This window comes from Corvus moneduloides, chromosome 10 (genome assembly GCF_009650955.1).
Source record: "Corvus moneduloides isolate bCorMon1 chromosome 10, bCorMon1.pri, whole genome shotgun sequence".
NCBI lineage: Eukaryota > Metazoa > Chordata > Aves > Passeriformes > Corvidae > Corvus > Corvus moneduloides.
The window spans coordinates 21,156,965-21,180,784 of record NC_045485.1 but is presented as its reverse complement, the minus strand read 5'-3'; the positions used below and the strand labels follow the sequence as shown (position 1 = coordinate 21,180,784).

Below are 23,820 nucleotides of genomic sequence, written 5' to 3'. Positions count from 1 at the left end.
CTCTTCTGGAGCCCTCAAGTAACAAAAGGGGGAAACAGCACTCTGGTTAAAAAAAAAGTGTAAATGTAAGGACCTGGCTCAGCTTGTCCCACCTTTTCACAGTCAGAGTTGAAAGTCAGCCTGTGGTTCAGCCTGGGGCTGTTGCAGAGCTTGTGATGTCCACTCAAGGGGAAAGCACAGACAGAAACTGAGCCTTTTGTGTCCCTCCTGGCTCCTGTCCTGCCAGACACTGAGCACTCCCAACCCCTCCTAAAGCCAAGACAGCTCTCAGCTGGCTTTCAGTAATAGCTGGAAGTACACTGACCCTCCTCCAGAGTAACAAAGTCTGAGTTATACTCCTTTATCGGTGTGTGAAAACATGTTCATGTAGTCGTGATCAGTGCTGGGCTAAAATCAACTCAGTCATGCCCAGTCCAGCCATGAGCAGTAGCAATACCAAACACTAGGGCTGTACAATGGTAAGAGCAAGATGGTTTATTATATCATGAAGAAGGAAAAAAAAAAAATTCATTTTCATCAAGTATTCCCTCACAGGGGTCAGTACAATATAAAGGAAATAAGGAAAAATGTACAAAACAACCTGACAAGAAGGCTCTAGATGAAACATGTTCAAAGCACTTGCAAATGATGTTGCTGGACAGATGCAGAAGGAAATTAAATCAAGTAATTTTTCCCCTACAAAACACGGACTGAAAAACTGATTTTATTTTCAAAAACTCAATTCTGTCTTTATCTGCAGATATTTCAGGTAAGACAACACAATTTTAGCTGTGATACATTTTTTAAAGGATAGATTCCCAGAACTACTATTTATTTCAAAGTGGATTTTATTTTCCCTTCCAACTTTATGCAGGTGGCAAAGCCCAGATCAAAATAAAAGAAGCTTAGCCATTAACTTCAAAGAAACCAGGTCCATACTTCTACATTTTCTTTTATCCTTTGGCAACCATGGCATTTGTTTTTCCATAATCAGCAACAGATCTCCATCTCATCCAGAGCATCCTTGTATATGTGGTTGTAAAATTTAAAAAAAAAAAAAAAATCACAAAACCAAAACCCCATATAAAACATCAGCAGTGAGAAATTCCTAAAGGTTTTCAAGGCTTGCTCCTAACTCAACTCAATTCAACGTACTTCAAACTATTTTAGCTGGAGCAAGAGCAAATCCTTACAGAACCAGACACACGGCCCTCAAAAAGCAAAACTGTAAGAGTGTTGTAATCCAGATGGAGGAGTAAAAAACAAACTTTAGCAATGTACCTTGCCTGGCCCCAGACAACACAGTACCTTTGCCTTGGGTATTTCATTTACTCCTGACCCTGGCAAGATTCCCATTGGTTACAGTGAGAGCATCACTTAAGTAATGCAGCAAAAGGACACCATGCATTAGTAAGCTAAAATATGAATCCATGCTTATGGCAATAGCTTTCCCTTCTAATGCCCTATAATGGGCATCTAGGAAAGGAAGTAAGCAGCTTTACAGAAAAAAAATCTGCGTTTTGTTACACTGATGACCATCCTAAGCAACTCCACAGAAGTTTTCGGAGTTCCTTTCAGTGTGCATGAAGAAAGAAAAAGTCAAAAATAGACCAATGTTAGGCAAGATTATAACAGATTTACTCATTAGTGCAGAATGCAAAACAACAGCTAATTCTTAATACAAACAAAATAGTATCACTTTCATACTCCTCACAAATTCATGGATGCCACATGGTTTACTTCCTTGCCTTAAAAGAAATGTTTAAATGAAGCATGAACTTTGTGTCTAAAAATAACATCCCGAGTTAGCAAAGGAGTCATTGGAGGAAAAAGAAATTGGAAGTGGAAATTTAATAACAAGTTGCAAGGAAATCCCCATTTTGTTTAGCATGAAAAGAAATAAAGAGTGTTTGGGTTGGATTTGGTTGGGGGGTTTTCAGGTTTTGTGGTTGGGTGTTTTGCATCAAGGGAAAGAAAACAACAGCTATGTGGGAGGAAAACATTTTCACAAATATAATAAATAACTGTTCTGATCCAAAAGCAAAGTGCGATGTAGAATTTTTCCACTTAAACAAAAACAACCTACAGCATAATGCCTTAAATATTAACAAATCAATTAGTGGTCAGCACAGTAAAATAAATATGAACATATTGATTTACATTTTGTTTCTAGCAGCAAAGGTCATTAACCTACTGGCCAATGTGACAGCTTCACAGAAGTCCTGTTTCTTGGGTTTGGTACTTGGTTTAACATGAGAAAAAGATTAATTGGGTCTGGAAACTGGCACTTCAGCTGTACAGTGTTCTCCCCAGCCCACCTATGTCAAAAGGGTTTGCCCAGGATGTGTTTTCAGTATTTTTTGAACAGTGATTTGGAGAACACCTTTCACAAAAAGAAATAAAATCAGGATCCACTCAGTATCTAATGCTGACAAGTATGAGTTTGGATTGTCCTGAACCCTAAGGATAATGGGGAGGTTGGGTGTTTTCTCTTTGCAGTCAGCAACTTCCTGTGCTGAAGGGGAAGTGGAAGGATCACAAGCCATTAAGCAATGCTGAAGAGGGAGAGGAAAGCCTTGGTCGCTTGTAGAAAGGGCCACAACAGAGCACTGGGGCAAAGTGAGTCTCAGCTGCTTCTTCCAGCAAGACATCCTTCCTCCCATGGAGGAAACCTGTCCTATCTCGTCACCTGAGTCCCACTGTCTACTGTACACCTGCTCTACAAGCCACCACTCTGAAATCACCAGCATGACCACATTCACTTGTACTCCCTTGAACAGAACAAAGCAGATTCAGGCCTCTCTGTTCAGGGCAGACTGAAGCCACCACTCCAAACCAGACTCAGCCCCAAGCAGAGAGGAGTCTGCAAGAACAGCCCCCTGCACATCCCTCACACACCCTTTCAAAAGCACCAGCACACGGCTGTGCTGTCGCACATCTACGCAGCTGGAGCAAACCAGGGTTTGACACCTCCAGCAGCCACTGGAAACGCCAAATGAGGAGTAGATGGCTGGGCTGGAAGCAGGAGCAGCAACCAAAGCTAAGTGGTGAACAGCTGATTTTTGGGACACATGAAAACAAGCAAAAACGCCTCCTCATCCCTAGCAATAAGCCAGACAGCACCAGTACCTACAGCTCCTCCAGCTCATATTTCACAAAGGGTTGCTTTTCTGCTGCTAATTGCAGCCTGTGGGAAATACCACGCTTTAATTTACAGCCAGAGGGATGCTTAACCATAATGCAGGGATCACTGTGCTGAAGCACGCTGTGGTAAGGCTCATCTAACTGCCTCTGTCCCTCTGGACAGTGGTGTCAGACTGGCAAACCAAAGGACAGGACACAAAGAGAAAACCAGAGCCCTTCTGTCAATGCAAACAATGAGGGGGAAAGGCTGATGAGAGATTTTGGAAAGGTAAATGTTCTTCAAGGCTACACAGAGGGTGAGGCAGGGGCAGGAAAGCACAGAAGAAACAGACTTAGGAAGCTGTCAGAAGCATTCAGTGAGTGCTCTACAACATGAGCACCTGTTCTACCTTCTCACGTGCCCCAGGGCACAAACCCCATTTAACTGAGTTTTGCACAAAGGAGGGGAGGGAATCCCATTCATGAGGACACCCATTGCTCTGCCTCTATCTGCAGGGCAAGGATCAGCATGGAATGATCTAGGGAGTTTTCAACTACTTTGTAAGCGCTCACCTTGCCCAGATTTAGGAAGGCTGCATTCAGGTTGTATGACTCCCTGATGCTCACTCAGGTAGCTGAAGAAAATAATACCCAGTTTCTGAGGAGCAGCCAAGTGCAACAAACCTTTTGAAGGAGGACTAGAAAGATGAATAAAGACTATCTGGATTCTTTTTTTTTGTTAGTTTACTCAGTCTTCATTTTTTAAGGCAAGCAGAAAGTCCTTCTGGAATGCAAGAGGCAGGATCAGAATGGCAATAAAAGGAGGTGGGGGAGCTACCTTCAACACCATGCACTAGGTACAATTTATCCCTGGTCAAATCCTACTAAAACTAATGGAGCTGCATCTAATTCCAGCTGCCTGAAGAGGGGTGAGAGATGAGCCATGGTGCTTCCTTGACCCTCTCTCTACACCTGCCACTGAAGACAGTGAAGCTACACCAGTGCACAGCTCCAGCAGCAGTAGGGGATCAGGTCCAACAAAAGCCACCTAAGGGCTGCACTTGCCACTGGAGACCATGTTTCAATGACACTGTAAACTGGACTCCAATCACAGCTCCTCACATCTACCCAAACAAGCAGAAGAACAAATGTCAGCCCTACTTCTGCTCTTTATCCCCTTCCTACTTTTGCTAAGAAATATCAGAACAAACACACACACCTTTTGAGTTTGTCTACAATTAAAAAGTTGCTTAACAAGTTTCTTGAATACTTCCATGTGGTCAAAAAGCTGTTACTCGAACAACCATCACCCCTAACATTTAAATCCTACATAACTTTGGATTTTTTGATGGTCCCTAGAACAGTCAAGTTCACATCAAGGAATGGAATTAAAACCCATCCTGAGATGGAAAAAGAAAGAGAAGGGAAAAGTCATCCAATATTGGTAGCTCTAGTTCAAAGGAGCATTTCATCTTTGCTCTATAAACACCCATTAGGCTTTGCCCAGGGAATGGCATGGCAGTGGGACACACCAATATCTGCTACCACAGTCCAGGCAGACCTGTTCTTCCAAGCAAGGGCTGCAGCCCAGAGACCAACGCTTGCTCTCTTCCACATCAATATGCAAGGAAATTACAGCTGACAGCTCCTTCCATCTATTCTCAACCTGACTCAGTCTAAGGCATAATCAGAGCACAGCACATCTCACCTGAGCAGGTTTGCTTTCCAGTTCATTTCATTAAGCCACTGAGATCCCCAGAGACTCTCTTCAGGGAGATGAGCTACACCCATGGTATATTAAGGTGTCCAGGCAACAATATCAAGAGCAGAACAGTATTTCTGAATGGGGCTAATCAGCTGAAATCCATGTCAGATGTTCAGAATGGAATCTGCACTGCAGAGGAAGCAGTAAGAGGCAAGACCCTCCAAGGAGGAGGGGTATGCACAGCCTTTCTACACGGATGTGGGAAGAACCTACTCTGGACTGTAATGGGGGCCAGAAGCAGCAAAGTGTGGACAAGTACACCACCTAATTCACACATTCACAGGCCCTACTCCTGCCCCTCTTTTACAAGCTGCCCAGAGATTCAGTCTGCGGTAGGGAGGCATTCTGGAGCACTGCTCTGTGGTGTGCTAAGAGGGGAGTGGGCTTTGCACATGGTCCACCCATGTGGTAGAACCACAGAAGTTCCCAGCACTTCTTGGGCTTTGCATATTCATGCAGAAGGCTGGAGAGAAGACACAGTTCCTCCCCGCCACTCAACACAATGAAGAGCCTTAGATAATTAGCAAACAAACACCAAAAACACTTCATGTCCTGCACAGCGTCATCCTGCCGACTATGACAGAAAAAAAATCTAACCATACCAGTAAGTTTGCAGGTGTTACATGTACAGCTCGAGAGCATACTCCTACCCAATGGAGCACAAAGCAGGGCATGTGGCAAACAGCAGGCGAGAGACAAGCTGCTCTAGTTGCAAACTACTACCGAGGGTGGCGCGTCATTGGACATAGCCCAGGTTCTCCATCTCGCTCCTGTACCGCTGCTCGGACACTTTGCTCTTGTGCTGTTTGCTCTCCAGGTGCTGCCTGAACTCCATCTCCTCGCTGGCGCCTGCGTTGCACATGGAGCAGTAGAACTGGCCGCTGGGCGTCACACACATGGCCAGGTCACGGGGGATCCTCTGGCGTGAGCGGGGGTTGAAGTAGGGACCTGGGGAGTCAACACAAAAGCCTGGTTTATCTGGAAGAAATCAAAGCTTCAGGCGGCTCAGTGACAATGCCTAAGTCCAATGAACGACTGAAAAGCAGACAAAGATTTGCTTCTTTATCTGCTTATAGTCAACCCTTATTCTCCCCACAACTGCTCTGCTGATTTCCAGATTTACAGAGGTGCAGCACACAGGGCAGCACTTGGAATTTTAAAAAGTAGTAGAGTGGGCTTAGTGACCCAGTCTTATTGAAAATCCAGAGTTTAATCATTTAAGTAATGAATCAATTCTTTTTTTTTTCTTAACAATCTAATTCCAGAATTAGAACGGTCTTTTGATTAGAATAAGCTGCCTCAGTTTAAAACTCACAAGATGATATATAATAGAAGTTCAGAAGATTTATCTTTTCCACATGACAGTGATCAGAATGACATGATTAAACCAAGCTTCACCAGGAATCAGGGTTTCAGCTAATGTGTGCTTGTAAAACAACTTAAAATGAAAAAGAGAAATAGATGCCTGGCTGTAGACTGCAATACACTCTTTAAATCATAGTAAAGAGGCAAAGTTAGTGTCTAACACCTGAGGAAGGACTCTATGCTAGGAACAGATGGTCTTAGAGGGAGGCTAACATGCTCTCTCATTCTGGTCATGAGAATGCAAGTACAGGTTGATGTGCCACAGTAGGAGTCAAAGCACCTGGCCACCTGCCAAGAAAATAAAGCAGGAAAATTGTCACCACTTAGGGCAGCCTTAGAGACAGGCAGATGGTAAATTAAGTTACAAACTGAGAAAAAGAACTAACAAGCAGGCTGACAAAACAAAGCAACTTTAGCAGCTGAGAAAAAAACCATGCAGACATGAAGGATCAGCAGAGCTTGGACCAGGTCCTTTCACAATCTGACTCTGATAAAATAGACCTCAGAAACAGAAGAAAAACAAGTCTGTTTATTATTAATTACTATTCCAACTACAGAATAGATGCAAGCTCCAAGTTACCTGTGTTGTTCTGAACCGTATACGTGTTTCTTCTGTTCTGCATCATCTTATATTCATTCCCTTCTTTCCTTGCCCTTCGTTTGCCCAGTTCTGACGCATCCCTGAAGATTAAACAAATATGAACAGCTGCAATTCAGAGTTTTCTGACAAAAGGACTGCCAGAGACACTGCCACACACTTTCAGCCTGAGCATGAGGTTGAACAATACCTACGAGAATGAGTTATTCTGTGCCTCTGCAAGACGCAGCCGCTTGGCGTGATTTTTCCCTTGGTAGTGAGCCTGTGCCACAGCCGGAGAACTAAATGAGGCATCACAAAGCTTGCAGTAATCATTCTCTGTAGCCAAGATCACTCGGCCACCTGGTTTACTGGATCCCATCTAGCAGCAAAGGGAGAGACAGCATGTGAAACACAGGAAGGTTATATCGCTGAAGTATTTCAGTCACAGGGACTGAGACCAGTGTCATCCTCATCAGACAGCAGGAGAGCTGGAATTAAAGTGCATGGATTAGGACACTCTCAAGTTCTCCCCAAACTGTTCCTACAAGAACTTCATTTTTCCTGCCTCAGCCTCCAGGAGAGCCTGCAAGTTCCTGGTCTGAGGTGGAGAGAAAAGCAATCTGAACAAACAGCTCTGCAATAGCCACAGAGGCTTGTTTACATCACAGCAATGATTTACTCCTCCTGACTGCTGGGAGCTGATGAAGAGTGACTTTCACACTGATGAAGACCCACTGAAAGGTAGAGGTGCTTCTCTCTCCTATTTACAGTCCACCTAATCTCTCCACAGTACCCTGTCTTTACACAGCTCCCTGACCACAGCAAGAAGAAAAAAAAAACTAGCAGTGAAGCTGCCAAATCTCTGATCCTTAACCTTCAGGTAGGAGGACACCCGGATGCAGACTTCAAAGGAAGGAGCCACTCTCACATGAGTAGCTCCTGCTATATGAAGGACACCTTGTCTGTGGAATCAGACCACATACAGTGACCCAGGCAGGAATCATGCCTCCTCAACATCCAGGGAACAGTGTTTTGTAAACAGTGCAGCACCAGTGATTCATGCAGCCATGTCACTGCAGCACTTGACAAGCCGACTTCCTTTCACATCTCCTTTGATACTGCTCAGACTTAAGAGACACTCGTACACAATTCTGACTTCTAGCTTACAACATGAACCCTCACATGGCCCCAGAGTGGTATTTTTATTGCCGTGGGCCGTTTCTCCATTAAAAACCACACCATCAGATACCCCAGCAGGTACAGCAGCCACGTCCCAGTGCCCCGGGCTGGACCCCACCCCATCCCAGTTCACATCCCTGAGCTGCAAAGCCAGTTCACACAGGGCCGAGTCTCCCTCTGGCGGCTCCGGCAGCCCCTGGAAACATTTGCCACTCTGCAAATTCTCTCTGCTTCCCTACAGACAACACAGGCTTATGTTGTGGGAACTGACAGGCACAGCTTCAATCCCCGTGGCCCAGCTGTGCTTCCCTGAACAGTCACAGGCAAAAGCCAGGTTAGCTGTCACATCCCATGACAAACCCAAGGGATGAATTCTGGAAGGAGAAAGCAAAAACCATCTCTTTTGCCTCTAACATGCCCAAAACAGAATTAATCTGGATCACTGAGGGAACAATCCATTCACTCTGCACACAGGAATGAGCACTTCAAAAGAAGCAACAAAAGAGGAATTAGCTAACAGCCCTGGGCAATGGGTGTAGGAGCACCAAAGCACTTTTTCCATGTAGGCTTCCCTCACACAACAGAGGGATGAGTGTGCAGAGCGGATGCCACACCCTCACATCCAAATCCAGTTTCAGCAATGTTGTTTTATACCTGCCCTTAAACAGATATAATCAGCAGCACATCGGACTTACCTAGGAATCAAAGTATTTGCCAGGCAGAAATAGAACATTTGAAGTCCAATATTGTGCTGCAAGGGCAGATCAATATCTGCATCTTCAAAGGAAAGCAAACAGCTCACAACAGGCCATTTCCACCGTCCTGTGCCATCACAAGGAAAATTCTTTCCCAACTCCTGTGGTAATCCTCAAAGCCTGAGATCTGGTTATTCTTACTGGGGGTTAGGTGACAAGAAAGCATGATCTCAGTCCCCTTCCCATGCCTTACCTGAGTTGGAAGGGAGACAACCTGAGGTGGGGCAGGCTCAACAGAATTACTCATCCTGGCAGGTGCCGGACAGCTGTTGGCAGCATAGTAATTCCGCAGTTTCTTACTGTGGTTTTTACCCTGCAAAAATAACCCAGATTAATCACTGCCCTAATAACAGGATCTTACTCTGAAAGACAAAGGATCCAGAGACTGAAATGTGAAAATGCCCATGAAGGTGGCAGCTCAGGTAAAGGAGCTGTCACTCAGAAAATAACACCTCTGAATTTAAGAGATGCAGGCATTCCTCCCTTTCTCCCAAATGCTCATTACTTGGGCCTAATCTTCAGCTGATTTTCTCAATAAGGTTACAGTTAGTTTCTCAATCTGTTGGCCATTTCACTTAAAACCAGTATTTTGTATTTTAAGCTTATCAACTGCTTTGCAGTTTCTTGATAAGCCTGAGCACACACACACAGATTTAATGAGACTGCAAGCTTAAGTTAAAACATGTGATTGAACATAAAAACCCACTTCATATTTTATTTTCTCTTAAAAAACATATACCACAATTCTTTCTGGTGTTCTGAAAACCTCATAGAGCAATATGTATATGCATTGTGGATGCAAGTTATGTACAAATTCACTTTCTGTCCCCTCATGGCAGAAATTCTGCAGCACTAACATGTTAAAAATGTAACACCAATTCAACCTACCCCTTCACTAGCAGGATACCACTTTTTCAGGGCCAACAGCAATTCTGAAATCTGGGTCTGGTGTCCTGAGGATATGGACATCCACCCTTTTGCATTCACTGGTGGAGAAAGTCACTATCTCCAATACTCAAGCACTAGGCAGAGAGGGTGTAGGAAAATGGGGTAATGCAAGACTGACGTGTTCTGTCTCTCAGCAAGAAGCACATGCAGAGAGTCCCTACGCAATTTCAGACAAGTCAACAAGATCAGCTCAAACAAAATTAACTTGATCTGAGCAAACCCAGCTGATGAGAGAGTTTGCATAAAAGGCCCCACCAGATCAGTGGTGTGCATAGTGTCAGAAAGGAGACCCTGATAAACACATGGCAGCAGCCCCTGTCCTAATCGCACAGCTGCATCCAGCAGAAAACATCTATCAAGGCCTCACAAAATCATGTCTGGAATCAGGTCAGTTTTCCTGAACTAGTGTAGATGTGAAATACAGGTTGTATAAAACAAAGGAAAAAAATCACAAGTGTCTGCTTTTTCACCCATGGCACCACTTCTCTGTCCCTTTGGACAGAGTTTTTGCAAAAAGCTCCAGTAATAACATCTTAAATGAAAGTACTGCAGCATCTCTGGACAACCAGAAAATCCAAGCAGGGTGAAGACATGTCTACAGAGCAGTTCCAGTCCATGAGGTGGTGCAGAGGTAGCTCCAGATGAGCAACTCGAATGCTACTGCTGGTGTGCAGCACCCAAAACCCCCTCGAGAAGCTGAGTTAGTCCTTCTGCATTAGCCCACACTTCCCTCTGTGCTACCACAGCAACGCTGCTGGCAGTGCTCATGCTGGCACGGGAATGTCTCCACAAGCTGCAGATGCAGCAGCCCCAAAAGCTGAGCCTCCTGCTGCTCTCCTTACCTGGTAATGAGCCTGGGCTTGCTGGGCCGAATTCAGAGTGACATTGCAAAGCTTACAGCACAGGGGCTTACATAGTTCCTCCAGCATAGGGTCCTGCTCCACCACCTTGGCAAGTTCCTCTTCTTGTGTGTGATGAAAGGAAGGCCCCAGTCCAAGAGACTTTGGTGGGGACAGTGGTGAGCTGGCTCTTGGCCTTGTAGCCACTGACATAGGAAGGGATGAAGGCTTCTCAGGATGAGGAAGAAGTCCTGCTTGCTGTAGAAGAATCATTGGCCGCAAAGACTGTGGGCATGCTACTGCTGAAGGAGGAGTCTTCTTCTTCAGATCTAGACCAGAAAGACACAAATGCTGAAACAAGCAACAGGAACAGGAACATCAAGGATGCAGGGGCAACTCCTGTAACTCCACTGCCTCTACTTCACGCCTTTTCAAAATGCCATGTGGGATAAAGTCAGTTTGCAACACTTTACCACCCACAGGAACGGCAGCATCCCAGACAACCAGGGCCAGATTACAAGACACTTATATAAGAAGTGGGTGCCCTGGCACCCTCCTGCAGGTGAAGATTCCTAACCACCCACAGCACCTGACAACAGCACACACTCCCCACTGCTCTATGACCATGAGAAGTGGGTACATACAACATGCACAGCACACAAAGCTGTGTCAGTGGGGGGATACGACCTCTATCCACATCCTACTTTGTCCAAGGACAAGCTCACTTTCCAAGACCTAAACAAATATTACAGTGGATTACCGCAATGAACACTTAAAAAGAATCCAAATACTTCAGAGGAGATTTATTGTATATAGGTAGATACAAAATATACAAAGACATCTATCCCTCAAATACTCACAAAGACTTTCCTGAGGAAAAGCTTTCCTGCAGTGAGTCAACGAAAGAGAAAGAGTGGGAATGAGCTGGAGCACACCTTGTTGTACACAGTCAGCTCCCAAGGGCTCTCTCCCATGGTCTTTTTGAATGACCTTGAGCTATTTTTCACATTTCCATTACTAACTACAACCAATGCAACATTTAAAGCTACATCTTCTTCTGCAAAATGGAGAACTTATCTCATACTAACCTTTATTCAATTATTTCTCAGTTAATTCATGTTATTAGAACTAGCCTTACATTTCCAACAAGAGGTTCTGAGAGATTTATTTAATTAAAGTTTATAAATCACATCTACAGCCCAGATGAACATCCCTAGAATAATGCAGAGTAGTCGCATTATGAATTAAGGCACAGCTACTTTTGTTAATGTCTTATTAGCTTCTTATCATAACAAATCCTGTTCAGTGCCACACTGGGATCAAGAGAAGCATTATCTTGGCCTTTGCAGATCATTCCCAGCTAGGGCTGCTTTGGTAGCAACCATGTTTATGCTCTGGGCTTTGTTCATTTGTTTAAGCAAATAATGAGACACATCTGCATTTTAAAACAACACTTGTGGAAAATTAGGGAAAAGTAAATGAAATGCCACCAAGGAATTTTGTTCCCAAGTTGCTTTTGAAAATAGGGACTTCAAAGGCATTTAGGAACCTGGAGAAGCAGATAGCATTTATCTGTGATAACTTCCGGGATTTTCTATCTGCTAAAATTAGCTGAAGACAAATACCTTCTACACTCAACCTGGAAAATCCCAGTTGATGCCTGCAATTTTAGGTACTGTATTACCTTTGGATCACTCTTCCCAGAGAGATCTATGTTCTATTAGGAAAAATAAAATATAACTAAAAAAAAAAAAAAGAAAGCCAGCAGGACTAAGTATTCAAGTGACAAAAACATTTCTGAAATGCTTATCTCAAACCCAAACTTACACTAATACAAGATTGGAGGCAGCTCAGTTATTTCTAGTAACTACAGGTAAGAAAAAAATTAAAAATTATTTTTAAAAAAGAACAGCATGGACTGGCTTGGGCACAATGTTTTGAGGCAGTAACAGAGCCACCAGGAGTTTTCATGTTTATAATAGTCCTCCAACACCAAGGCTCTGCAAAATTTCAGAGCTGGAATCCACCACAAAGAAGGAAGAGAACACACAGGAATGGTGCTGCAAATCATCCATCAGCAGTGTAAATTCTGTAGTGTTACCTAATCCCTCTCCTACTTTCAGCACACATGACCCTGGTTAAACAGAACAGAAGACAACTTTTTTATCTTTATTTTCCTCAACTAGGACTCTGCAGACAGTCTAATTAATTTCTGTGGGACTACAGATGGAACAAGTTCACATTCATGTTGCTTAAATACATCATAACACGGGCCTATCAAGGCAGTTTAAATCAACTATGCAAGCAGGTAAGCATGCCAGCTAATTTCAGAGTTTTATTACACGAGTATAATGGGCCTCTTACCTTAAAATGAGAGTAAATTATAGCCAAATACTTCATAGAGCAACATAAAGAGATGTACAGTAAACAGCAATTGAGATTCATCTGCTTAATTTTGCATGAGTGCTTGTTGCATCACATTTTCTTGCAACTGTCACAAATGGGATTTGTCATATACAAGAGGGCAGTGCTTACAGGATCTGTATCTACAGGGGAAAAGGTATAATGTAATATCCTTAGAAAATCTTTAATTGTAAGGTCATTTAGTGTTTCTTAAAGTAAGCAGTTGTCTGAAGATAAAATTAAGGCTGCATGGGTAATTTCAATAGTAGGACTTCTTGATTTGGCTTATGCAATATATGTAATACTGATCTTCCTCTGACAGTGATCTTTAATCATTGAAATTGCTCAAATTATGTTCATTTCTCTCTTACTGATATTATTTATATGAAAAAAGAAATCACTCTTATTCAGCTTATTTACAGGTCCCTTTAATCCTCCACTGCTGGTTGTTACAGCTACCCTCCCCGGGAGAAGGAAAAAGGACATTTTTAACTCCTCCTTTCCCTTCACATGAGAAGCTGTAAAATCTTCACCCTACGACACAGCAAAGGAACAAGGCACATCCATCACCAAGGACCCCAAACAGCACAGCCCAAGGTTGGGTAAGAACCTGCAGCTCTCCAGGGTGAGCTGAGGAGCCAGTCTACCTCAAGACAGCACCTCTCAGAGCTCAGCCCTACCTCCTCTGACATCCTAGGATACACTTCCATCCCATGCCAGTCGTCCTTGAGTGGATGAAAGCGGGACAGGCGCACAGCCCTTCTCCCTCCTTTCAGCTGGGGCATCCCAAGGGCAGCACTGAAGGGAGAGACCCAGGCTCCATGCCCCGAGTACCACAGCCTGGTACTGCCCAGGTAACAGGGAGCAACCTCCCCAGCTGACAACAGCACAGTGCTGGGAGAGGAGCTGGTCCGGCCTCAAATCTAGGGATGGCGAAGGCACAGTGTGACTTTCCTTGGTGAAGAGCATAAGCCACAGCAGGAAATCTACGTGTTCTCACCAGAATTGTTTTTTTAAATGCAGCTGAAGCAACTAACAACAGTGATGAAATCTGTAGAAATGATGAACAAGCTGTGAGCTTCACTGCTCTGTCTTCAAGACAGGAAGCGTTTCTTCTCAAGTTCACTTGTCTATCAATACATGGACATCCCTTAATGTAATTGTGCCAGAAAGTTTCCTTTGGCCACGGACTGGGCCTACACCCTTCAACCTGAAAGGCAAGTTGTTTTGTAACGCTGCAGGGACTGAAGGCAGCACCTAACAAACACACATCACGCACAGCTCTACCTTAAGGTGCACTGACCCTCCGCTGAACAGGATACACATTTAGCAACTCAGAACCATCCCTTACGTCAACGGGGGGTATCAGAAACCATGGTGTAAATCCCGACTCCTCGCAGGCATTCCTGCGAAGCTGCTTGCCTTGCAGTCTGGGGGATGGAGAGCAAGGAAAAAAAAGCAAGCCCTGCTACCTTACTGCCTGGGAATCACCGCAACCTCACGGCACCACCGCACCATTCCGGGAAGGCAGAGACCACAGCGGAGAGGCAGGGACAGGCATCCGCATCTCCCGAGAGGCTCGGAATGCGGCGGCGGCACCAGGGCGAGATCCCCAGCACCGCCCCGACCCCGCGGCGGCCCCAGCCCTGCCAGACCCCCACGCACATCCCCGCATACCCCACACCTACCGCGGCCCCGGGGCGAGCGCAGGGCCGGGCCCGGGCTCGGGCTCCCACTCAGCTGCGGGAAGTGACGGCGGCCGGGGGCGGGACGGGGCTGCGCCCGCCGGGCCGGGGCGGGGCCGCCGCCGCTCCGAACAGCCCCGCACGAACGCGCTCCTGGGCATCGCCGGGGAAAACACCCTTGAGGAGTTGCTTCAAATAGTCTACAGTCCTAGCCCGTGGTTCTGCACAAGGCCATTTAGTATTTTTTTTCCTTTTTTTTTTTAATATAATTATCTTTTTTTTTTTTCTACAGCAGACGTTACAATGAACCTGATTTGCATATATAAACATCTTCTTATTCATGCTGCTCGTAGCCAAAATGAGTAATGATTTCCCCTCGAGCTATCAAGGCCTCACCCGCGTGGTTGGGCCACCCTGTTTCAAAGCGTATGGAGTTTCTGTTGATTTTTCTCCCCTTTTGTTAGAACAGGAAAAGTGCTGAGAAGTCACTATAGGCTGAAACCATCACCCAGATTTTACAGTAGCCATCAGCCAACCCACTTGGCAGTCCATTGGTTAGACACACTGATTGTTACTAATTTTTGTTAGATCTTAAAAAAAACCCAAACATCAATCAGATTCATAGAATCATAGAACAGTTTGGGTTGGAAGAGACCTTAAAGACCACCTCATTCCAATCCCCCTGCCGTGGGCAGGGACGCCTTCCACTATCCCAGGTTGCTTCAAGCCCGGCCCAACCTGGCCTTGAACAATTCCAGGGATGGGGCAGCCACAGCTTCTCTGGGCAACCTGTGCCAGTGTCTCACCACCCTCACAGTCAAAAATTTCTTCCTAGTATCTGATCTAAACCTGCCCTCTGTCAGCTTAAAGCCATTCCCCACTGTCCTATCACTACATGTCCTTGTCAAAAGTCCCTCTCTGTCTCTCTTGTAGGCTCCCTTTGGGAACGATGCTACAGGTCGGAATCACGAGCTGTGGAGATGTGGAGCAGAAGCAGCAAAGGGGCAGCTCACCACCAGAAATGCTCACAGAGACTGCTCTGCCCTGTGTTTGCTGGGTGCGTTCTGCCACGCCCTGCAAGACTGGTGCTCTCACCTATTGCAGTGTCACCTGCAGCATCTCAGCCTGGCCACGGCTGTGAATATGGTCCCATGCTGGACCCTGGGGCTTGGAGAAGTGTTCCAAGGAAGAGAATTCACCAACGCCCTCAATATGTTCACATCTGGCTCCAAAACTTGCTTATGCCATCTCTCCTGATGAAAGGATAAATATCCCTTGACAGTAGAGTGATTTGCCAAAACGCCTTAACAATTAATCACCCGGGTTTCCCCAGTCCCTCCTCCCCATCACCGTCTCAATGCCACCCTCACTTGTTGCATCTTGTTGGCTCTCACCAAGGCACCCCAGCCCGGCGCTCTCACTTCAGACCCTGAAAATCCACACCACTTGGGAGTGAGTATTTACAATGTTATTTTTCTTCGACCTCTAACTTGTACGGGCATTCACTTGGCGGGCCACTCTTTCAACAAAACACCGGACTCACGTACAGCGACTTGATCCCAGTGGCAGCTGGTTGTAAAGAAACCTGGCGATCCAACTGGGAAAAGGGTCAAGACTGGGTCAGACGCGCTACGATGTGCGCGGAGCGCGGCGCCACCGCGGGCACGAGGGTGTCAATGACTTCACGGCAACAACCGGGGCAGGACGAGCCCGTGATTCCCCAGCACACCCCGCTCCCCGCGCCCGCTCCCCGCCACCGCCGGGCCCGCGCCCGCCTCCCCCCGCCGCGGTTCCCGTTCCGGCGGGCGGTGCCTTCCCCATCCGGGGTCAGCCCCGCTCCCTTCCTGTTATTCCCGTGCGGGAGGCGGCGGCTCTCGGGAGCGGCTGCCGGTGCCGCTGCCGCCCGCGCCCGGGGCACAGGCACCGGCCGAGGCGAGCGGGGCGGCCGCAGCGGCGGGAGGCGGCGGGCGCGGCCCGGGGCGCGGCGGGCGCGGGCCGGCCCGGGGAGGCCGCGGCTGGTGAGTGAGGCGAGCGCGGCGGGGGTCGCGGGGGCCGTTCCCGGAGCGCCGCTCGCTGAGGGGGCTCCGGCAGCAGCGCGGGGCTGAGGGGCCGCGGGGCTGCGCTCGGCCGGGAGAGCTCCGCCACCGCCGCATCCCGCGTTCTGGGTGCTCGCGGGGAAGTGACCTGGGAGAGGAAGAATAGCGGCTTGTTGTTTTCCAGTGTGGGTGCCTCCACCCCTGGAGTGGAGCTGTTCGCTGTAAATGTGCTCCAGCAGTCCTGGGGATGGGGCTGGTTGATGCCGCTGGGAGCAGAGCCTCTCCCGATGGGCGTGTGTGTGGATCCTGGCACCCAACCTCCTGCTTCCAGATGCACTCGGCTGACAGTAGCAGTGTCTCATCCCTGCTACCTGTAAAACCGTCTTTCCTATTTCTTGCTACCCAGAGATCGGTTTGTACTGATGTTAAGTATGAAACTGCTATTTCTTACCAGTATTTGTGTCTTTTCTGGTAGACTCTATATTAGCAAAACTTTGGCTAAACTAACACAAACTGCCTGTTTGTTTTTCTTTGCGGGTTTTGCGGCTGTTTTGAGTATTCCTTAAATTATTAAGATATCAAGCCAATTACTTCTGTTGCTATTATGGATATGTCTCTAATTTTTTTTTTGTCTGTATTTCTTTTCTTGTTGACCAAAGATCTGATTGAACAAAGGTTTCTTTATAAGCGGTGCCTCTTCAGAACAAGCAGGAGGCAAGTATATATACTTAAAAAGTAGACAGTAGGGAGTATGAAGCTTTCTTCATTTAATTCTGCAGCAAACTTGTAAAGGAGTGGTAAATTGGGTTCTGAGTCTGGATTTTGTGGAACTTAATAGAAAACATCTATTCTGTTCTGTTAGTTATTTGTACCTTCACATCCCTGCTTTGAGCTGTACCAGGAGTTCGGATTTATTGCATTGGATAAAGTTAGAAACTTTCCCATCGTGATCTGACTCATTCTTTAGTTTCTTCTACATCACAGTTAGTTTATAGGGGTGTACTCATACTTGTTGCTTCCATGCTGCAATTCTGTAATGCAGTGTAATAAACAAAGTCCACTTCTTGTGCGGAAACTTTGTTAGTTCCTAGGAATATTCCAGTACTCAGGGTGATGGGATTTAATGGTTTGTCTGCTACGAGGAACTGACTGGATAAGCTGTTCTATAATCAAGCCCCATGTGAACTTAAAGCTTCACAATAAATGACTTTATTCTCGAAACAATAGCATTGGAAAACTTTTTCAGAGTTGTTACTTATTTAGAGGCATATTTTAGCCAATGTAGACAAACCACATATCAACGAAGCTCACAGTGTTCGCAGAGGAATTTATGAAACCACGCAATTCCTATGGGATCCGTGAAATAGTCCACTTTTTCTTTAGGACAGTAAATGCAGCAAATCCAGAGCTGCAGTTGGAATTTGACTGGTGAGATGCCTTGCATTTCCTAGGTGTTAACTTGGTGCCATTCTTAGCAACCTGGAGACAGCATTTCGTGTTTTTCCAGGGCAGGCGAATCCCAGCCTACAAATCCATGCCAAAGTGTTTTAATTGTTTGGCTGCTCCAAATTGTCATTCTTTATCAATGACAAATTTGTTCTTTTTCTTGTTGAAGTTTACTGTGTGAATGATGGCTCTGAGAGTGGTTTTTTGCTTTTTTTTTTTTTTTCTTCTTTCTCGAGTATTCTCTGGGAAAGGGGGTGTAGCTGATTTGTTTACAAAGCAATTGTGCTTTATTGGAAGTCATAAAGTGGTTCAATACTTAGTTAACTGTTTCTCTGTTAATCAGGCTATTCCTGCTTTCTGTGAGCAAATGAAGGATACTTTTTCCTGGATAACTCACTTTTTAGAAGTTGCTGAAAGCTTTAGAATGTGAATTTCTGCAACCAGCAAGGAGTTCATGCTTTACCCTCATGCTGTCTCACAAGACCAATTAAGTAACCTCACAAGAGGTTTCCAGTTATTGGAAGAAAATCTCACCTTTAAAAGGTGTAGTGATACAAGGAATGGACTTCCTGATCCACAGATCCTCAGATTTTACTGTGTGGTGTGCTTTTTAATGGCTTGCTCATGCATAATACAACTTTGAACAACCTTGATGATCATCATAACTTTAATTTCTTTCTGAATTAAAACTATCAGTAAATGACTAGACAACAAGCCTAAGGCTCACATGCAGTCTGCAAAAACTGCTTTCTTACGTTTTGTACATAAAAAGTCAACTTCTTATGTAATCTTTGAGATTTCTGGTGCAGATTCTTCGGGTGTCAGAAATATCCTAAACATCTTGCAAATATCAGTCACTTCCAAATAGAAGACTGCTGCTATTGGTTTTGTTTGCCTGCTTGGGGGGAGAGGAAATTGGAATGATGATACACTAGTTCCAAATCATGGAAGAAATAATAGCACCTCTAGATTGGTATCATGTAGCTTTGCTTTGTTGAGTACATTAATGAAGGTTAACAAAGACTGTAGTTAATAGGACATTTGAGGAGTGTTGTGTTTGCGTGAGGGGAAGCTAAGATGCTTTGTTTTAACTTCAATATTGATGCAGGAACTGATTTTGTTATTTATACCTGGACAAGAATAGTACTGCAAAACCAGTCTTTCCAGTTTAGTCTTCAAATACCATTCTAAAACTAAGTTTTGTCTTACTACTTACTGGTTTGTAATTACTGAAAAATATGTGAGATCTAGTAAATCCTCCCCACTGAGAAAGAGTGGGCCATATGTGCATTTTTTGTGTGTGTGATGCAGTTGGAGGGAAAGGATAAGAGTTTGGACTCTGGCTAACTGGAGAACAGATGTGGCTTCTAGTGTGAGCTAAGGTTTGGGGGGTTTGCAGCTTTTTATGCATTGCATTCCTTGCTTGTGGGAGTTTTGTCTCATCCTTTTAAAAAGCCAGACATCCAGCTGCTCCAAGGGGATGATGCCTGTCTGTAGCTATGACTAAAAGAGGCCACAAAAATATTCTCACTAAAACTGGATGGGAATTTTCATTTGCTCTTGAAGTTGAATGTGTCATAGCAAAGAATTCTGTTACAATTGTCTCTTTGTAGTATCCTAATCCAAATGGGAGCAGTGGAGAGAATACATTTGTTTCTCTCTGTATTTAATTGGACAACAAATGTATGTGATTTGTTTTGATTACAGAGTTGGTCATGATAACCTCCAGAGGATCCTCCCAACTGAACTTCTACAGATCTGTTTCTGAATGGTTAATGAAGTGTTAAATGAACCAGAAATAATACTCTGAGTATTAACTGCTGGGTTTTTTTTTTTTTTATTTTTCCTCTTGCAGCACTGGTATAGTATTAACTTTAACAAAATCAAAACAAACAAACCCACACAATCAATCTAACAAACAAACAAACAAAAAACCCAGCACAAAATCAAGCCCTACTAGGGGGTAGAAGGAATTAAATTGGTTTAAAAAAGAAAAATAAGCATTTTTCTAAATCCTGTATGTTAACTTGTATTCATATGGAAATGCAGCAGTCTGAGTGCAGTTTGTGTAACTCTTGGTCTGACTTCTCAGTCTAAGCAATGCTTATTGGTTTTGCAGCACATATGTTGTTTTATGTGGCATATATCTACACTTGAATTCTAGAAAAGTATTTTTCTAGTTAATTCTGGGCACAGATTTTGTGCAAGGCAGTCTAAGATGCCTGTGTATTTCAAAGAAGAAATGTGAGGGACAGTAGACATCATCATTTGTTCTCTATTTCCAGTGTTCTTAAACCCAGCAAAGCAGGGGATAAAAGCACTTGGTCAGTTGTGCCTGCTAAGTAAACTCCTTGGGAATAGGAGTTTATAGTTTATAGTCTGTCTTTGGAAAACAGTGCTCACATACCTGAGCTTCAGAAATGTAAAAACTAAATTCTAAGAGGCCAGCTTACCGTTGTCAAGTTGAACGGGAGAAATGATGGAGCGCTGGTGAAGCTTTTGCTTGACTCGCAGCAATAGAAGTGGCTACTTCAGTCTAGTTTAAGAACATAGCAGTTGTGCCCAACAGACAACTTCAGGTTCAGTGATCTCTGGTTTCATGGCCTGTTGCTTTTTACCAGTAGAGAGTTAGATAAATCCCAGAGACTGGGTTTTGTTGTTTGGGGCTTTTGTCTACTCGTTAACACATTTCCTTTCGTTAACTTACCTTCATGGATTTTTATGCAGAAAAACCTTGGCAGTTTTGCCTATACCTTCTGATTAAACAAACATTTGCAAATGTAGCTTTTGAGGGTTGTGAACCACAAAGCTTGTTTGTTGAACACAAGAGACTTACTGAATTGACTAAGACTGACTGTAAATTCCCTGAAACTTCGAGACAGCTGAGTCACACTTATTGACTGTATATTCTGACCCTTTTCTAAGGCAAAGAAATGTAGAGAAGCATCCCTTGGGTTATTTTCTCTCCAATAGAAAGGAGAGAAAGCTGGATGGTTGCCTCCTAGATTGTACAACATGCCAAAAAACTTATCTGTCATTAAGACTTCACTGCTTTTCTTTTTTCCATACTCGTTAGTCAGTCTTTTGCCAATACTTAATCTAGCAGTTAATGGTGATGAATGACTCTTGCCCAATATGTTCCAAGACTGTTCCTGATTTTTAACTCTTGCTGTTAAATTGGGTCATGCTTCTTGCATGGGTTTTCTGCTGAAATGGCATTTGTTGTCGTGGAAAAGTGTCTTAAACTGTCAGCTCCTTGCAGAGGACGCTAAATTGGTGAACGAAAAATTACTCCTTGTTGCAACCTTATTCCTTCTCTTAGCTATTAGCAGTCAACAAAGAAACAAATTCTTGAATGTCCTCGAAATGCAAGAAACTTTGAACATTACTGAAAGGAAAATAGTCAAGATTCAGCATTTCGTCTGAGACTAATCAGCCATAAGTAGAAATACATGCCTGTTATGTGATCTGAATCTAATAGAACAAAATTTCCAGTGCCTTGGGACTTTGACATCTGACTTGCTGGAAAAGCGAGGAGATTGATCTCTGCAAAGACGTTGGCAAACTAAATGCGGAATGCTTGGAAATACAAGTGCAAAAGAGGGAGAATGAGCAGAGGGTAAAGGCTTGTTTACCAGGCAAGCAGAGTGGAGAGGAATTGTTTGTTTCTCAAACTCAATAAATGTGCTCTCTGTGACGAGGAATGTTATGATCCATATTTGGTGCTTGTGCCATTAAGATACTTTTCATTAAAGCTGGAAAACACTTGACTACAGGAGCAGTTTGAAAGATGGAAATTAATAGTGCTAACATAAGCTTCTAGATAGAGCTAACTTCCTTTGTGAAAAGGAAAGTCAAAACTATCAGTCCAAATACTCCAAAATATGCCTGTGATGTCTTTAAACTGCTTAGACTATAAAAATACCACTTATTCTTCATTTTTTTAATTTATATTCCCAGCTCTTAACAGAATAACCAGGAAATGCTGTGACTGGATTATAAAAGTGGAAGTGATAATAGTAACACTGAAAATTGTTCTTCTGCCTTTGTGGATGTTGAACAACCAGTTCCACTTACCAGTTTATCAAGGCAGTCTCCACTGGTGGGAGGGAAGTGATTAAAATATTGTATTTTATCTTCTTGCAGTTTCATGCTGTCACCCCTGAAATCTTCAATTTTAAGGTATTAAGTACTGTAAAAGAGCAGTTGTCCCAAGAATGCCTCTGGTGTTTAAGAGCTAGTTTTTAAGCAACAACTAGACATCTGGAATAGTCATGATTGTGGTGTATAATTGAGGATATGCCTGTGAGTTCCACTGCCAGTGTAGCAAGTTTTTTTGTGAAGATTGATTTATGATAAATTACATTTGTATTTTGGTTTAAAATGGTAATACGTGAAATTGTAAGGCTGTCATTGGAGAGGATAAACTTATACGGTTACATAAAGTTTTGGATAAGAGATTGCTAGTTAAAAGAAAGGGCTCAAATTGGTTTTAACATTTGATTTGAGAAGGTAGAGATTAACTCTTTTGCTCGAGTTCAACCAAGGTTGAACATGTAAGATTCTAATAACTTGCCTTCCTCCTCATCTTGCTCTGAAATGGAGGATAAAGCACTGATGTTGTTATCACTGCTCAGCAGCACTCCCTTGATCTTAGATAGCTCCAGCTTGGAATGTTTTGACGGTTGGGGAGCAATGGCAAAACTACCACCAAAAGATAAAGGTGGAAACAGAAGCCAACAAGCAATAAAACGGCTGAGTTTATACATGAAGAAAAGGATAGCAAAATCTATTCCTGACTATGGAAACTCTTCTTAAATATGTTGTCAAATTGCTTTGTAATCCAGCTCTTCAACTCTTCTTTCATCACCTCTTTTCCAAGCTTTTCATTGTACATCAGCAGTTAGCACAGTATCACAAACAGCTTCAGGGGGATATGGGAAGTGTAACCATGGCTATAGATTCCAATCTCTTATTGTCCTGGTATGTGAGCAAGTTATTTTTTTAAACAACAAAAAAGATGCTTTGCAAAATAGATATGCTTCCCTAATGGTGTTTTTTAATGAGTGCTAATTAAATCCAAAACATTTGAACTTTTGTGGTCTTCTGGTGTATTCCAGGGTTAAACTTCACCAGGCTGAAAACTGATTTCAGTCTTTTTGAATATACACACCTCTGAAAACACTAATGAAATGTTTCCAAAGAACCATCCATGCATTTAAAAAATACTTCATTTTTTGTTCAGTTGTGTAAAATTCTCTCAATAGCAATGACTGATTACTACCAGTATCTTTTTGGCTTTTTAAAAATAAAGGCCTTTCAATTTAATATATCCCTCTTACAGAGCTCTGTAGTAGTAGGCTGCATGTGCCTTAGTCTCAAACCATTTAATCTTGTTATGAAAGTGACTTTCTAAACTGGGAAGCTGGGAAATCCTGTAGTAACTACTGCAGAGATGTGACTGATAGTCACTGCTTAAATACCTGTGAGCTTATGTCACTTCTTTGGGGAGTTCATGTTCACTACAAACATTATCTATTTAGACAAACACTAGCCATTTCTTTCTGATGCATCAACCACAAATTGCTGGTACCCTGGCCTTGTCAGAGAAACAATTTGGGTTACAGCTTGAAGTGGGGGAAAGGGAGATGCACAGCACACAGCTTCATCTCAGTAGCCCCACGCTTACCATGCTTGTGTTGCATAACATGGTTTGC

General features: G+C 43.9%; 2 protein-coding genes across 4 annotated transcripts in view; one reads left to right on the top strand and one right to left on the bottom strand.

Annotated features, from left to right (window-relative positions):
* Positions 1-451: 451 nt before the first annotated feature.
* Positions 452-16,345, bottom strand: ZMAT3 (zinc finger matrin-type 3). Of its 3 annotated transcripts, none has more exons than XM_032119206.1 (6): positions 16,169-16,345; positions 10,537-10,862; positions 8,940-9,059; positions 7,025-7,191; positions 6,813-6,913; positions 452-5,815 (listed from the first exon to the last, which is right to left on the bottom strand). In XM_032119206.1, the coding sequence occupies exons 2-6, from the start codon at positions 10,804-10,806 to the stop codon at positions 5,604-5,606; spliced, it is 870 nt and encodes a 289-aa protein (XP_031975097.1). In that variant the 5' UTR covers positions 10,807-10,862; positions 16,169-16,345; the 3' UTR covers positions 452-5,603. The 3 variants fall into 3 exon arrangements, with proteins under 3 accessions (XP_031975097.1, XP_031975096.1, XP_031975098.1); XM_032119205.1 differs by lacking the exon at positions 16,169-16,345 and adding an exon at positions 14,625-14,707; XM_032119207.1 differs by lacking the exon at positions 16,169-16,345 and adding an exon at positions 14,409-14,544.
* Positions 16,346-16,599: 254 nt separating this feature from the next.
* Positions 16,600-23,820, top strand: part of PIK3CA (phosphatidylinositol-4,5-bisphosphate 3-kinase catalytic subunit alpha) — a 36,892-nt gene continuing 29,671 nt past the window's right edge. The window contains exon 1 of the mRNA XM_032119202.1: positions 16,600-16,639. The gene's annotated coding sequence lies outside the window, so the exon portion shown is untranslated. The remainder of the gene's footprint in view (positions 16,640-23,820) is intronic.

Bases quoted from the DNA above. Each gene is read 5' to 3' on its own strand.
- ZMAT3 (XM_032119206.1), bottom strand. From the start codon at position 10,806: ATGATTCTTCTACAGCAAGCAGGACTTCTTCCTCATCCTGAGAAGCCT. The intron at 9,060-10,536 runs GTAAGGAGAGCA...TTATTTTTGCAG, and splicing joins AAGCCCAGGCTCATTACCAG to GGTAAAAACCACAGTAAGAA. The intron at 7,192-8,939 runs GTAAGGCATGGG...CTTTGCTGCTAG, and splicing joins TTGTCTCCCTTCCAACTCAG to ATGGGATCCAGTAAACCAGG.